The 12,103-nt window shown below is 44.5% G+C and overlaps 1 protein-coding gene across 1 annotated transcript in view; it reads right to left on the bottom strand.

Annotated features, from left to right (window-relative positions):
* LOC134751299 (uncharacterized) overlaps positions 1-12,103 on the bottom strand; it is a 58,337-nt gene that overhangs the window by 15,836 nt on the left and 30,398 nt on the right. Inside the window, exons 7-14 of the mRNA XM_063686685.1 lie at positions 8,662-8,750; positions 6,620-6,767; positions 5,606-6,127; positions 5,304-5,507; positions 4,852-5,205; positions 4,550-4,753; positions 4,098-4,451; positions 3,554-3,999 (exon numbers count right to left, since the gene is read on the bottom strand). Of these exons, the coding sequence (XP_063542755.1) occupies positions 3,554-3,999; positions 4,098-4,451; positions 4,550-4,753; positions 4,852-5,205; positions 5,304-5,507; positions 5,606-6,127; positions 6,620-6,767; positions 8,662-8,750 (2,321 nt within the window). The remainder of the gene's footprint in view (positions 1-3,553; positions 4,000-4,097; positions 4,452-4,549; positions 4,754-4,851; positions 5,206-5,303; positions 5,508-5,605; positions 6,128-6,619; positions 6,768-8,661; positions 8,751-12,103) is intronic.

Raw genomic sequence — 12,103 nt, 5'->3', positions numbered from 1 at the left:
GAATTAACAAAATATTAGATAGAGGTGTATCAATTGTACCGCGTCGGTTGCCGGACTGCGCGGGAGCGGCGGGAACGTATCTGTATACGGTCGCTCACGCGCAGCGCGTTGCGATTCGGAGCCGTGATTGGCTCATCGGGTGCAGCAATGAAGTCGTCCAATACGCGAGCTTGGCTTGACGTTTGTGGTTGGCGCGTTATACGATGTAATATTAACTAAATCTAATATCCTTAAAAAGATCAAAACTATTGACGCCAACAAGGGCGCTGGGCCAGACAGAATCCATCCTTATTTTATAAAAAATACGGCTCACGCTTTACTTAGCCCGTTACACATAGTTTTTAACAAATGTCTGTTGGCGGGCACGTTTCCGCAACGTTGGAAAGTTTCTTATGTGACTCCCATACATAAATCGGGTTCTAAAATACAGGTTTCAAATTATAGACCTATCTCGGTTCAATCTTGTATCCCTAAACTTTTCGAGGGTCTCGTACATGATATTGTTTACCCTTCCGTTGAAAGTACTCTTCTACCTGAGCAACATGGATTCATGAAAAAAAAGTCGACTGTCACAAATTTGCTGCTTTACAGTAATTACTTGTTCAAGTCCATGGATACGAGGGAGCAAGTGGATGTCATATATACCGATTTTCGCAAAGCTTTTGACAAAGTTGACCATCTGCTCCTACTCAAAAAACTTGCCTTCAATGGTATTCGTGGTAATCTCCTCCGTTGGTTCATATCCTACCTATCCAATAGAACTCAAATCATTGTCGTTAATGGCTTCAAGTCGAGGGAAACCGATGTCACATCCGGCGTAATTCAGGGATCGATATTAGGACCACTGTTATATGTTATTTTTATTAATGATATCTCGCTTTGCTTCCAGAATAGTAGCTTTGTTTTGTTTGCTGATGACCTCAAGATTTACAAAGCCATCAAAAATGAAAATGATTCCACAATGCTCCAAAGTGATTTAAATTCGTTTCTCAACTATTGTCAGCGTAACAAACTGCAACTTGCTGCAGACAAATGTATGCAAATTACCTTTACTAAGAACCGCAAAAACATTGTCAAGTCCGAGTATAGTATTGGGAACACAACAATAAAGAAGGTAAATCAGTGTCGTGACCTGGGCGTATTATATGATGATAAGCTGCATTTTAATGTTCATGTTGATAATATTGTCTCCAAAGCTATGCAAATGTTAGGATTTGTATTACGTTCAACAAAACCTTTTAAGACTGCTTCGTCTTATCTCAAGCTTTATAAGGCACTCGTAAGGCCATATCTCGAGTACGCTTCCGTAATTTGGAACCCCAAATATAATAAATATTCCAATGCTATTGAAATGGTGCAAAAGCGGTTCCTGAGGTCAATGCACCGTAGACTGACAGGTAAAAAAATGTCCTACATTGCTCTTCTTAAAAAATATAACCTTCCAACTCTTGAAGCTCGACGTAAACTGGCTGACGCGACAACGCTATTTAATATTTGTACGGGCTGTTATAAAAGCTCCGAACTTCTTGAGCAACTTCACTTTAGAGTCCCTACACGCAGTGCGCGCTCACTACGATCCCTCGCCTCTTTTGCCGTCCCGCTATCCTCAAGCCACGCTGGCGCTCGCGCACCTTTGCACCGTATTTGTGATGAGTACAATAAGTTCTGGGTTTCAGTCGATATCTTTTAATAACAGTAAACTGCAATTCAAGAAAAAAGTACTGAAATTGGCAATGTATAGTTAATAAGAGATCATAGGCATAATACCTACATAGTAGCTATTATTGTGAAATAGTATTGTTAGTCGTTACTGCTTTGTTTATTTTTGTTTTTGTTTTTTTTTTCTTTACTTTGGCTCTTTCTCCCTTAGTAGTCATAATTTTGTTTGATGAGCTTGCACCTAGTGTTAGTAAATTGGTAACTGTATTTAGTACCCTAAGAGTAGTTTAAGTGTAGTATATTTCCATTACATGTTTTAGTGAGTACTGTTAAGGGAATAAGTGAATGTCCTTAATGTGTATTTGTAAACTCATCTCCTGCTCACTTATTTCTGTTTGCTTTCCAAATAAATAAAATAAAATAAAAAATATTACATATTTTATTACTTACCTCTTCATCATTATAACACGTCTATTTTTTATATATATTGAATATTGAAAAACCGTTCTTAATAAATTGTCTGAACTGAATGGAACGGAACGCCTGTCAAAGAAGAGGCGTTTTTTCTTTCTGCTTTAAGTTTCCAAAGGCAACATTCGATATTGTTTTTATAAATGTATGATACACAAATAATCGTAATTAACGATATTTGGGTAATAATAGTACAATGTTTTATATTTACAATTGTTTCTGTCTTATAGAACATGCATTAAAAAAAAAACTTTCATTGAAGTGGGTTCAATAATAATAACACCCAGCTAAAAAACACCTCTTCATAATGTCAATGTCAATGATGCCACAGAATTAATAATATAAAAGTTTCGAATTCCTTACTTGTTGTTTTTCTTATTTTTTCGCAACTGTATTAAAAAACGTCGTTCGATACACGTGCGGAAATGTCATTCTTTCCGCACTAGCATCGAAATGTACTATACCAGTCGCTTTTCGGTAAAGATAAAGATCGCGTGAAACCGGTCTAATCCCAATAAGCTAGTTTCCCCTCTGGATGATAATCGTTTTCGTAAAAAAAACTAGTACTTTGGCCTTTGGGGGACTAGTTGCCAAGCGGACCTCAGGCTCCCATGAACCGTGTCAAATAGACATGGGGAAAAGCGTTACATTTTGATATCAGTGACTGACGATCCCGTCCAAAAAAAGTCACAGTGAAAAGTCACCGTGCTATGTCACGTCTGTTACCCGTGTCACTGCATGACATTTTGTGGTATCGCTTCAGGCGTCATCCGATGTTCGCCACTTCCGAACACAGCCGAGACAGTCACAGCGTCAGTAGCGTCACGCTCCGCGTTTGTCGTGATTTGAGTAACAGAAACTGCGGTAGGAACAGTAGAAACTTATGTGATTTTGTAGCGTTGTTCTTTTGTGAAAAGTCACAGTGACACATTTTGAAAGAAAGAAAGAAAAAGACATTTATTGTAAAAACCTTCTACAAACAGTGCCACATCAGTTACAAAAAAAGAACTTACTCACTAAACACTTAAAGCTAGGTACATGGTAGTTATAGAAAAAGGAGTAAGGTAAGGGTTAAGGAATTACAACATAAATTTTCGCGCCGCTATAGTGGCTACAAGAGGACGCCACTCAGCATATGCTCTGGTATAAATAAATACCACAGCGCTGGTTTTCTGTGGCACCCCGGGCCGGAGGGTAGCTTAGAACTATTTGATAAATATAAAAATACAGATAATATAAATACTTACTATAAAGATACAGATAGGTTATAGATTCATGTTGGGTAAAATGTTATGATGGTAAGGGTAGGTAGATAGAGAAATCCATTTTGACGGCGAGTCACGGTGACTTTATCACCGTGACGTTATTTATCCCCCGTCTAGTGTCAAAAGCCAGGACAACGAGAGGATAATGACGGGCTTACCATGAACCAGTGAGACATGGTGGGGGGCCACTCCGGCCTGGCGCCGAGCGCGACGCCGAGCTCCTCGAACCCCTCGAACAGATAAGTGCCGACCTCCTCGCCCGCGGCGGCGCGGCGCACCGTGCGCGTCGTGTAGTACAACGTGCTCACCATGAACCAGTGAGACATGGTGGGGGGCCACTCCGGCCTGGCGCCGAGCGCGACGCCGAGCTCCTCGAACCCCTCGAACAGATAAGTGCCGACCTCCTCGCCCGCGGCGGCGCGGCGCACCGTGCGCGTCGTGTAGTACAACGTGCTCACCATGAACCAGTGAGACATGGTGGGGGGCCACTCCGGCCTGGCGCCGAGCGCGACGCCGAGCTCCTCGAACCCCTCGAACAGATAAGTGCCGACCTCCTCGCCCGCGGCGGCGGCGGCGCACCGTGCGCGTCGTGTAGTACAACGTGCTCACCATAAACCAGTGAGACATGGTGGGGGGCCACTCCGGCCTGGCGCCGAGCGCGACGCCGAGCTCCTCGAACCCCTCGAATAGATAAGTGCCGACCTCCTCGCCCGCGGCGGCGGCGGCGCACCGTGCGCGTCGTGTAGTACAACGTGCTCACCATGAACCAGTGAGACATGGTGGGGGGCCACTCCGGCCTGGCGCCGAGCGCGACGCCGAGCTCCTCGAACCCCTCGAACAGATAAGTGCCGACCTCCTCGCCCGCGGCGGCGCGGCGCACCGTGCGCGTCGTGTAGTACAACGTGCTCACCATGAACCAGTGAAACATGGTGGGGGGCCACTCCGGCCTGGCGCCGAGCGCGACGCCGAGCTCCTCGAACCCCTCGAACAGATAAGTGCCGACCTCCTCGCCCGCGGCGGCGGCGGCGCACCGTGCGCGTCGTGTAGTACAACGTGCTCACCATGAACCAGTGAGACATGGTGGGGGGCCACTCCAGCCTGGCGCCGAGCGCGACGCCGAGCTCCTCGAACCCCTCGAACAGATAAGTGCCGACCTCCTCGCCCGCGGCGGCGGCGGCGCACCGTGCGCGTCGTGTAGTACAACGTGCTCACCATGAACCAGTGAGACATGGTGGGGGGCCACTCCGGCCTGGCGCCGAGCGCGACGCCGAGCTCCTCGAACCCCTCGAACAGATAAGTGCCGACCTCCTCGCCCGCGGCGGCGGCGGCGCACCGTGCGCGTCGTGTAGTACAACGTGCTCACCATGAACCAGTGAGACATGGTGGGGGGCCACTCCGGCCTGGCGCCGAGCGCGACGCCGAGCTCCTCGAACCCCTCGAATAGATAAGTGCCGACCTCCTCGCCCGCGGCGGCGGCGGCGCACCGTGCGCGTCGTGTAGTACAACGTGCTCACCATGAACCAGTGAGACATGGTGGGGGGCCACTCCGGCCTGGCGCCGAGCGCGACGCCGAGCTCCTCGAACCCCTCGAACAGATAAGTGCCGACCTCCTCGCCCGCGGCGGCGCGGCGCACCGTGCGCGTCGTGTAGTACAACGTGCTCACCATGAACCAGTGAAACATGGTGGGGGGCCACTCCGGCCTGGCGCCGAGCGCGACGCCGAGCTCCTCGAACCCCTCGAACAGATAAGTGCCGACCTCCTCGCCCGCGGCGGCGGCGGCGCACCGTGCGCGTCGTGTAGTACAACGTGCTCACCATGAACCAGTGAGACATGGTGGGGGGCCACTCCAGCCTGGCGCCGAGCGCGACGCCGAGCTCCTCGAACCCCTCGAACAGATAAGTGCCGACCTCCTCGCCCGCGGCGGCGGCGGCGCACCGTGCGCGTCGTGTAGTACAACGTGCTCACCATGAACCAGTGAGACATGGTGGGGGGCCACTCCGGCCTGGCGCCGAGCGCGACGCCGAGCTCCTCGAACCCCTCGAACAGATAAGTGCCGACCTCCTCGCCCGCGGCGGCGGCGGCGCACCGTGCGCGTCGTGTAGTACAACGTGCTCACCATGAACCAGTGAGACATGGTGGGGGGCCACTCCGGCCTGGCGCCGAGCGCGACGCCGAGCTCCTCGAACCCCTCGAATAGATAAGTGCCGACCTCCTCGCCCGCGGCGGCGGCGGCGCACCGTGCGCGTCGTGTAGTACAACGTGCTCACCATGAACCAGTGAGACATGGTGGGGGGCCACTCCGGCCTGGCGCCGAGCGCGACGCCGAGCTCCTCGAACCCCTCGAACAGATAAGTGCCGACCTCCTCGCCCGCGGCGGCGCGGCGCACCGTGCGCGTCGTGTAGTACAACGTGCTCACCATGAACCAGTGAGACATGGTGGGGGGCCACTCCGGCCTGGCGCCGAGCGCGACGCCGAGCTCCTCGAACCCCTCGAACAGATAAGTGCCGACCTCCTCGCCCGCGGCGGCGCGGCGCACCGTGCGCGTCGTGTAGTACAACGTGCTCACCATGAACCAGTGAGACATGGTGGGGGGCCACTCCGGCCTGGCGCCGAGCGCGACGCCGAGCTCCTCGAACCCCTCGAACAGATAAGTGCCGACCTCCTCGCCCGCGGCGGCGCGCCGCACCGTGCGCGTCGTGTAGTGATTCAGACCGAGGTAATCGTATGATCCTGTCACGTACGAAATTCGAATACTTTATTATTTATTACTATCATAGAGTAACTTATACTAGAGCGGTACTGTCATAGTAAATTTTGTAACCACAGTAAATTCACTGCCATCTATCGACACACTTTAAAACTAAAAATGAAGATTTATAAAAATACGATAAAATGTATTTAAAAATGGATAAATGATTTTTTTTATTTGCATTAATTATTTTTATGATTTTGACCCATGTTATTGTTGTTGATGTTATTTCACTGGTATGCGTAAAAATTGTTAAATAACAAACGAAACCGTCAACGCCATCTATACGACAGTAGGCCAAAGCTAGTGGCGCCCTCTGATCGAGAGTCAAATTTTCTTGATTTTCGAGGCACGTTTTTCCTTAGACTGTATCCATCTATTACGGAGTTATATCTATCTTTGGTAATATCTAGTTTCTGTGTTTTCATTGCATTGGCCTGGACGGCATCCGACATCTGGACGGCAATACTTACCCCTAACCAGCTGGATCTCCTCCTGCGTGAAGGCGGGCAGCCTGGAGCGCGGCTCGCCTTCTTGTGCGCTCTTCTGCGCCATGTAGCGCTCCAGCGCCGGCGGCCAGCCCCCCGACAACGAGAAGATGGGGTAACAGTACCGATCGATCTAAGATAAATGTGGTAATTTATATAAAAAGGGACCTTATTGTCGACGGCGCTTACGCCATTATAAACGATGCTCCGATATAAATACAATGCCGCGCGACGCTGTGCGGCGTAAGCGCCATCGACAATAAGGTTCCTTTTCAAAGAAAATGCCCCAAATACAAACGAACTAAAATAATTATTCCTAGTCTGATTAGAGCTCATAAATGTATTAATGCCATATGTATTAATTAAAGAATAATGGCCCGTGGGGTCCGAACGCGTCTTCATTATTTAAGGAATTGGCTAAAAGAATAATAGACGTCACCGGTGATAGTAGAGCTGGCAGCTTCCTCGCACAAAGAGTAAGCATTGCGATACAGCGAGGAAATGCTGCCAGCATCTACGGCACCATGCCGCAGGGGAATAGTTTTTAGTTAGTTTTAAGATTAGTTTTATTTATTTTTAGTTTTAGTTTTTAAGTTTTATAAGTTAGTTATTTCAGACCTAGATATACCTCATGCCATTTAAGTATTTATTAAGTTTAATAAATCACATTTAAAAGTTAATTAAATAATTATGTGATATACTAGCTTTTGCTTGCGACTTCGTCTGCGTGGAATTCGTTCCAGCAGTTAAAGTAAGTAAAGCGCCTGGATAAAATCTAATGGCAATACTGTAATAGATGTCATATATTAAAGAAAAAACCGGCCAAGTGCGAGTCGGACTCGCGCACGAAGGGTTCCGTACCATTACGGAAAAAAACAGCAAAAAAAATCACTTTTGTTGTATGGGAGCCCCATTTAAATATTTATATTATGCTGTTTTTAGTATTTGTTGTTATAGCGGCAACAGAAATACATCATCTGTGAAAATTTCAACTGTCTAGCTATCACGGTTCATGAGATACAGCCTGGTGACAGACAGACAGACAGACGGACGGACAGCGGAGTCTTAGTAATAGGGTCCCGTTTTTACCCTTTGGGTACGGAACCCTAAAAAGTGACGAAGCCCTCCAGCGGTGAAGGCCGGATTCGAACCGGCGTCTTTAGCTATCGCGGCTAACGCCATGAACCCCTAGGCCACCTCGCCACGGCGGTACCCGTTACAATTTCTCGACTATATGCCATCTTAGAAAGACTAGGCGTCTTTGACCAGCTCTAAGGGCAAGCAGGTCGCGCTTGCACCTCCTAAACGAATTCCTTAATTACGTTATAGCGAGATAGACTGGTGCTATGCGTTGATTAGCGAACTAGAGCGGTGGCGTCGTTGATCGGGTCGCCACTTTCCCGAATGAAGGTTGAGGGAAACGACGGCTGAGATACGCGTCATACTCGTGAACGGGTGCTGTTTGTGGAGACCGGTCTGTTTAAGTTTACACAGGCTTCATGTTACGTCCTATGTAACTTTACTTTTGAGTGGCATTAACGTGAGACACTTCATTCGGTTCTTGTCTGTCTGATTTAATTTCTTGTCTTATAATTACTTATATAACAATTCAAGTCTTGGAGACCCTTTACAGCTCTAAGGATAATTTGATGATCGTCTTTTTTTTAATTTTATTATACATATTTTATCTCTGACACCTAGAGACTTTTACATCTCTAAACAATTTTAGTAATTGTCTGTTGTTTGTATATTTTTTATTAGTTTTTTTTTGTGTAATTCGACATTTAGACTGGATACATCTCTGTCAAAGTATCTAATATTTTATTGATTCCATATTTGTAATTGTTTTTTGTAAATTTTGGTTTTGTATTGCGTGTAAAAATTGACATGTAAAAGTGCCCCTGTGGCCTATTTGCTGAATAAATGTTTGATGTTTGAGACCACACTCGCGTTCGCGGCTCCGCGCCGCGATTCGAGCACGAGTGTGGAGGGGGCTTTAGGTGCACTTCGAGCGTTCTTCCCCTTACCGAAATGGCTTTAACGAGTTCCGTGAGCTCGGTGTCCGCTTCCGTCTCAGGCTCGAACCACATCATGTGGTTGGTCAGCGACACCTGCCCTGTTAATAAATAGTAGATTGTTGTGATTTTTTATTCAAAATTTAAATACTTGAGAGATAAGTATGTCCCTCATAAGTTAATTACCGTAAGTTCATACCCAGCATGGTACTCATCCTCGCTTAAGAAGGCTATTAAAGAAAAATACAAATATCGTCGCAGATATAAACTATATGGTAATAAGTGCGATTTGCTTGCTTTTGAGTATCAGAGGGACAGAGTTAAACGTATGGAAAGGCAATGTTTCATAAATTACACTATAACGGTTGAAAATAATATTAGTAAAAATCCTAAGCAATTCTGGTCTTTTATAAAATCTCGATCTAAATCTTTTGGCATTCCTAGTAGTGTACGTTATGGTGATACTACTGTGAACTCAGGGGTTGACATTTGCAATGCGTTTTGTGATTACTTTAAAACAAGTTTTTTGGATCCTGAATCGCATAACTCTTCGAATAGTGGTACTCTCCATGTATGTGCTGATTCTATTGGTGATATAGCTAGTATTTCGGTTGATAATGATTTGGTTACTAAACTCTTACTGAGCCTCGATCCAAGTAAGTCAGCGGGTCCCGATCAAGTGCCAGCCTTGTATTATATTAACTGTGCTAAAACCCTAACCAAACCTGTTTCCTTATTGTTCCGCCGTTCGTTTGCCGAATGTACCGTTCCCGCGATCTGGAAATCGGCTTTTTATTACTCCTGTTATAAAGAAAGGTCCTAAAACGGATGTGACTAATTATAGGCCCATTTCCAAATTGTGTATTATAGCTAAATTATTAGAAAAAATAGTCCACATACAGGTTTCATCTGTACTCAAAAATTCCATAGATAACTCTCAACACGGGTTTGTCCAACGTAGGTCAACTGTGTCTAATCTTGCTTTACTTAATGACTTTGTCTCAGAGGCAATGGACAATGGCCGTCAAGTGGATGTAATCTATACTGATTATAGTAAAGCTTTTGATCGAATTGATCATGATATTCTAATATCTAAGCTTTACTTAATTGGTATAAGGGGTGATCTTTTAAGATGGTTCATATCTTATATAAAAAATCGATGCCAGTCGGTGGTGATCAATAATTATATGTCAAGCTGGGTAGCTATACCAAGCGGAGTGCCCCAAGGCTCTTTATTAGGTCCACTTCTATTTAACATATTTATAAATGACATTAGTACCTGTTTCCAGTTTTCAAAATTACTTAGTTTTGCTGATGATATGAAAATTTTTGCTAAAATTGATTTATAATGCGTAGTTCAGCTTGTTTTACTCGTCCTAAGACCCTTAAAATCCTGTATTGTGCTTATGTAAGGAGCAAGCTGGAATATGCATCTCAGATTTGGAATCCTCAATATCAAATTTATGTTGATAGGATTGAGCGATTACAAACTAAATTCATAAAATTCCTCTGCTTTAAAATGCATGTAAATTATAATTCTGCTAATTATTTTAGGCTGTGTAAAAAACATCACTTAATCCCACTTGTTAAACGCCGGGAAATTGCGGATATTTTGTATTTAATAAACATTATTAAAAGCCATGTTGATTGTCCTAGTTTACTTAGTAAAATCTCTTTCACTGTTCCATCGAGAAGGTTAAGGCACTTACGTCCCATTAGTACTAACGAGGCTTCCACTAAATATAGAAAAAACAGTTTTTTGTGCAGGGCAGGCAAGACTTTAAATAAAGTTTTGCTTAATTTAGACTTCGATATATTCAATGATAGCATATCTGTAATAAGAAAGAAATTAATTGCATTTTATATGGGTGATACTTCTAGCGCAGGTTCGGGCTCGGCTTACTAAAGTTGTCCTTTATAGGTGTATTTGCTTTTTGTTTTTTTTTATTTATTTTTTGTTTAATCTTTAAAGTTTTGTGCAGTCAGCGGTTGAAGTGCATGGTTACTTTCTGAATGAATTCCATTCCTGTTGTGTCTATGCGGTTTTGCAGCTGGCAGTACACACTAACCTTGGCTTGTGCTGTCGGTACTTGTGTGTTGAACTGAATTTTAGTTATATTTGATTTTTGTATATTTAATTTTTATAAGTGAGAACCTGTAATTGGCTCTGTAATTCTATTGTAGCTTTAAAAATGTTTATAGCTGTTGGTTTTCCATGTATGAAATAAAAAAAAGATTGTTAACTGAGGGATGAAAGGGAGGTAGTTTGGCGCTCGAACGCAGTGGGACCGTCAATAGTCCGAGGCTGAAATGATGCCCGAGTTAAACACATTTCGAATACGAGGAAAGTAAAATGCATATGACTAAGTATACATTTTTATAGTATTTCTTGAGGGTACGTTCAATTAACAATTCAGGCAAAAGTATCGTTTTTTATGAAATGAAGAGTCAAATATCAGAATGGAAATTGTATAACAAATCCATTTTAACTCAAACTTCAATTGCTTATCGTATAAAAATTTAAAAAATCGTACTTCGAACGTAAAATGCTCTAGTACAGATACGTATCATTTCCTGCACACCTTTTAGAACAACAATGACCCTCTTTCAGAGCATGAGAAATGAGTTTGGTTATATCCTCCTAGTACAGTCGCCATCAGATATATCGGAGCGCCCGAGGTGCTCACAAATATCTGAACACGCCTCTATTGTCAAGGCGTTTGAGTGCGTGTTCTGATATTGTGAACACCTCGGCCGCTCCGATGTATCTGATGGCGACTGTACAACTAATGAGTGATAAAGGGCTTTCCACCCTTTCCGCAACCACCCACGGGGACGCTACCCTTTCGCATTTGAAAACTTGTATTGTCCATTTTTAGGTTTCCGTACCCAAAGGGTAAAAACGGGACCCTATTACTAAGACTTCGCTGTCTGTCTGTCTGTCTGTCACCAGGCTGAAGTTAGGCTAGTTGAAATTTTCATCAGACGATGTATTTCTGTTGCCGCTATAACAACAAATACTAAAAACAGAATAAAATAAATATTTAAGTGGGGCTCCCATACAACAAACGTGACTTTTTTGCCGTTTTTTGTGTACGGAACCGTTCGTGCTCGAGTCCGGGTCGCACTTGGCTTTGAATATCCCGACATTCGATCAATATTTTTTCTTATTTATTATATCTGATCATGATATTATCTCAGATGATCAAGTGTTGTCAAAATATGTTACATAACATAACACATGTCAGATAAGAATGTGTAAACGAAATCGTTTGAGAAATCGATTCATAAAAGCATAGAGTAACTTATACTAGAGCGGTACTGTCATAGTAAATTTTGTAACCCCAGTAAATTCACTGCCATCTGTCGACACACTTTAAAACTAAAAATGAAGATTTATAAAAATACGATAAAATGTATTTAAATATGGATAAATGATTTTTTTTATTTGCAT

This window comes from Cydia strobilella, chromosome 21 (genome assembly GCF_947568885.1).
Source record: "Cydia strobilella chromosome 21, ilCydStro3.1, whole genome shotgun sequence".
Classification (NCBI taxonomy): Eukaryota; Metazoa; Arthropoda; class Insecta; order Lepidoptera; family Tortricidae; genus Cydia; species Cydia strobilella.
The sequence above is the reverse complement of the archived record's forward strand: the minus strand, read 5'-3'. Positions and strand labels throughout refer to the sequence as shown.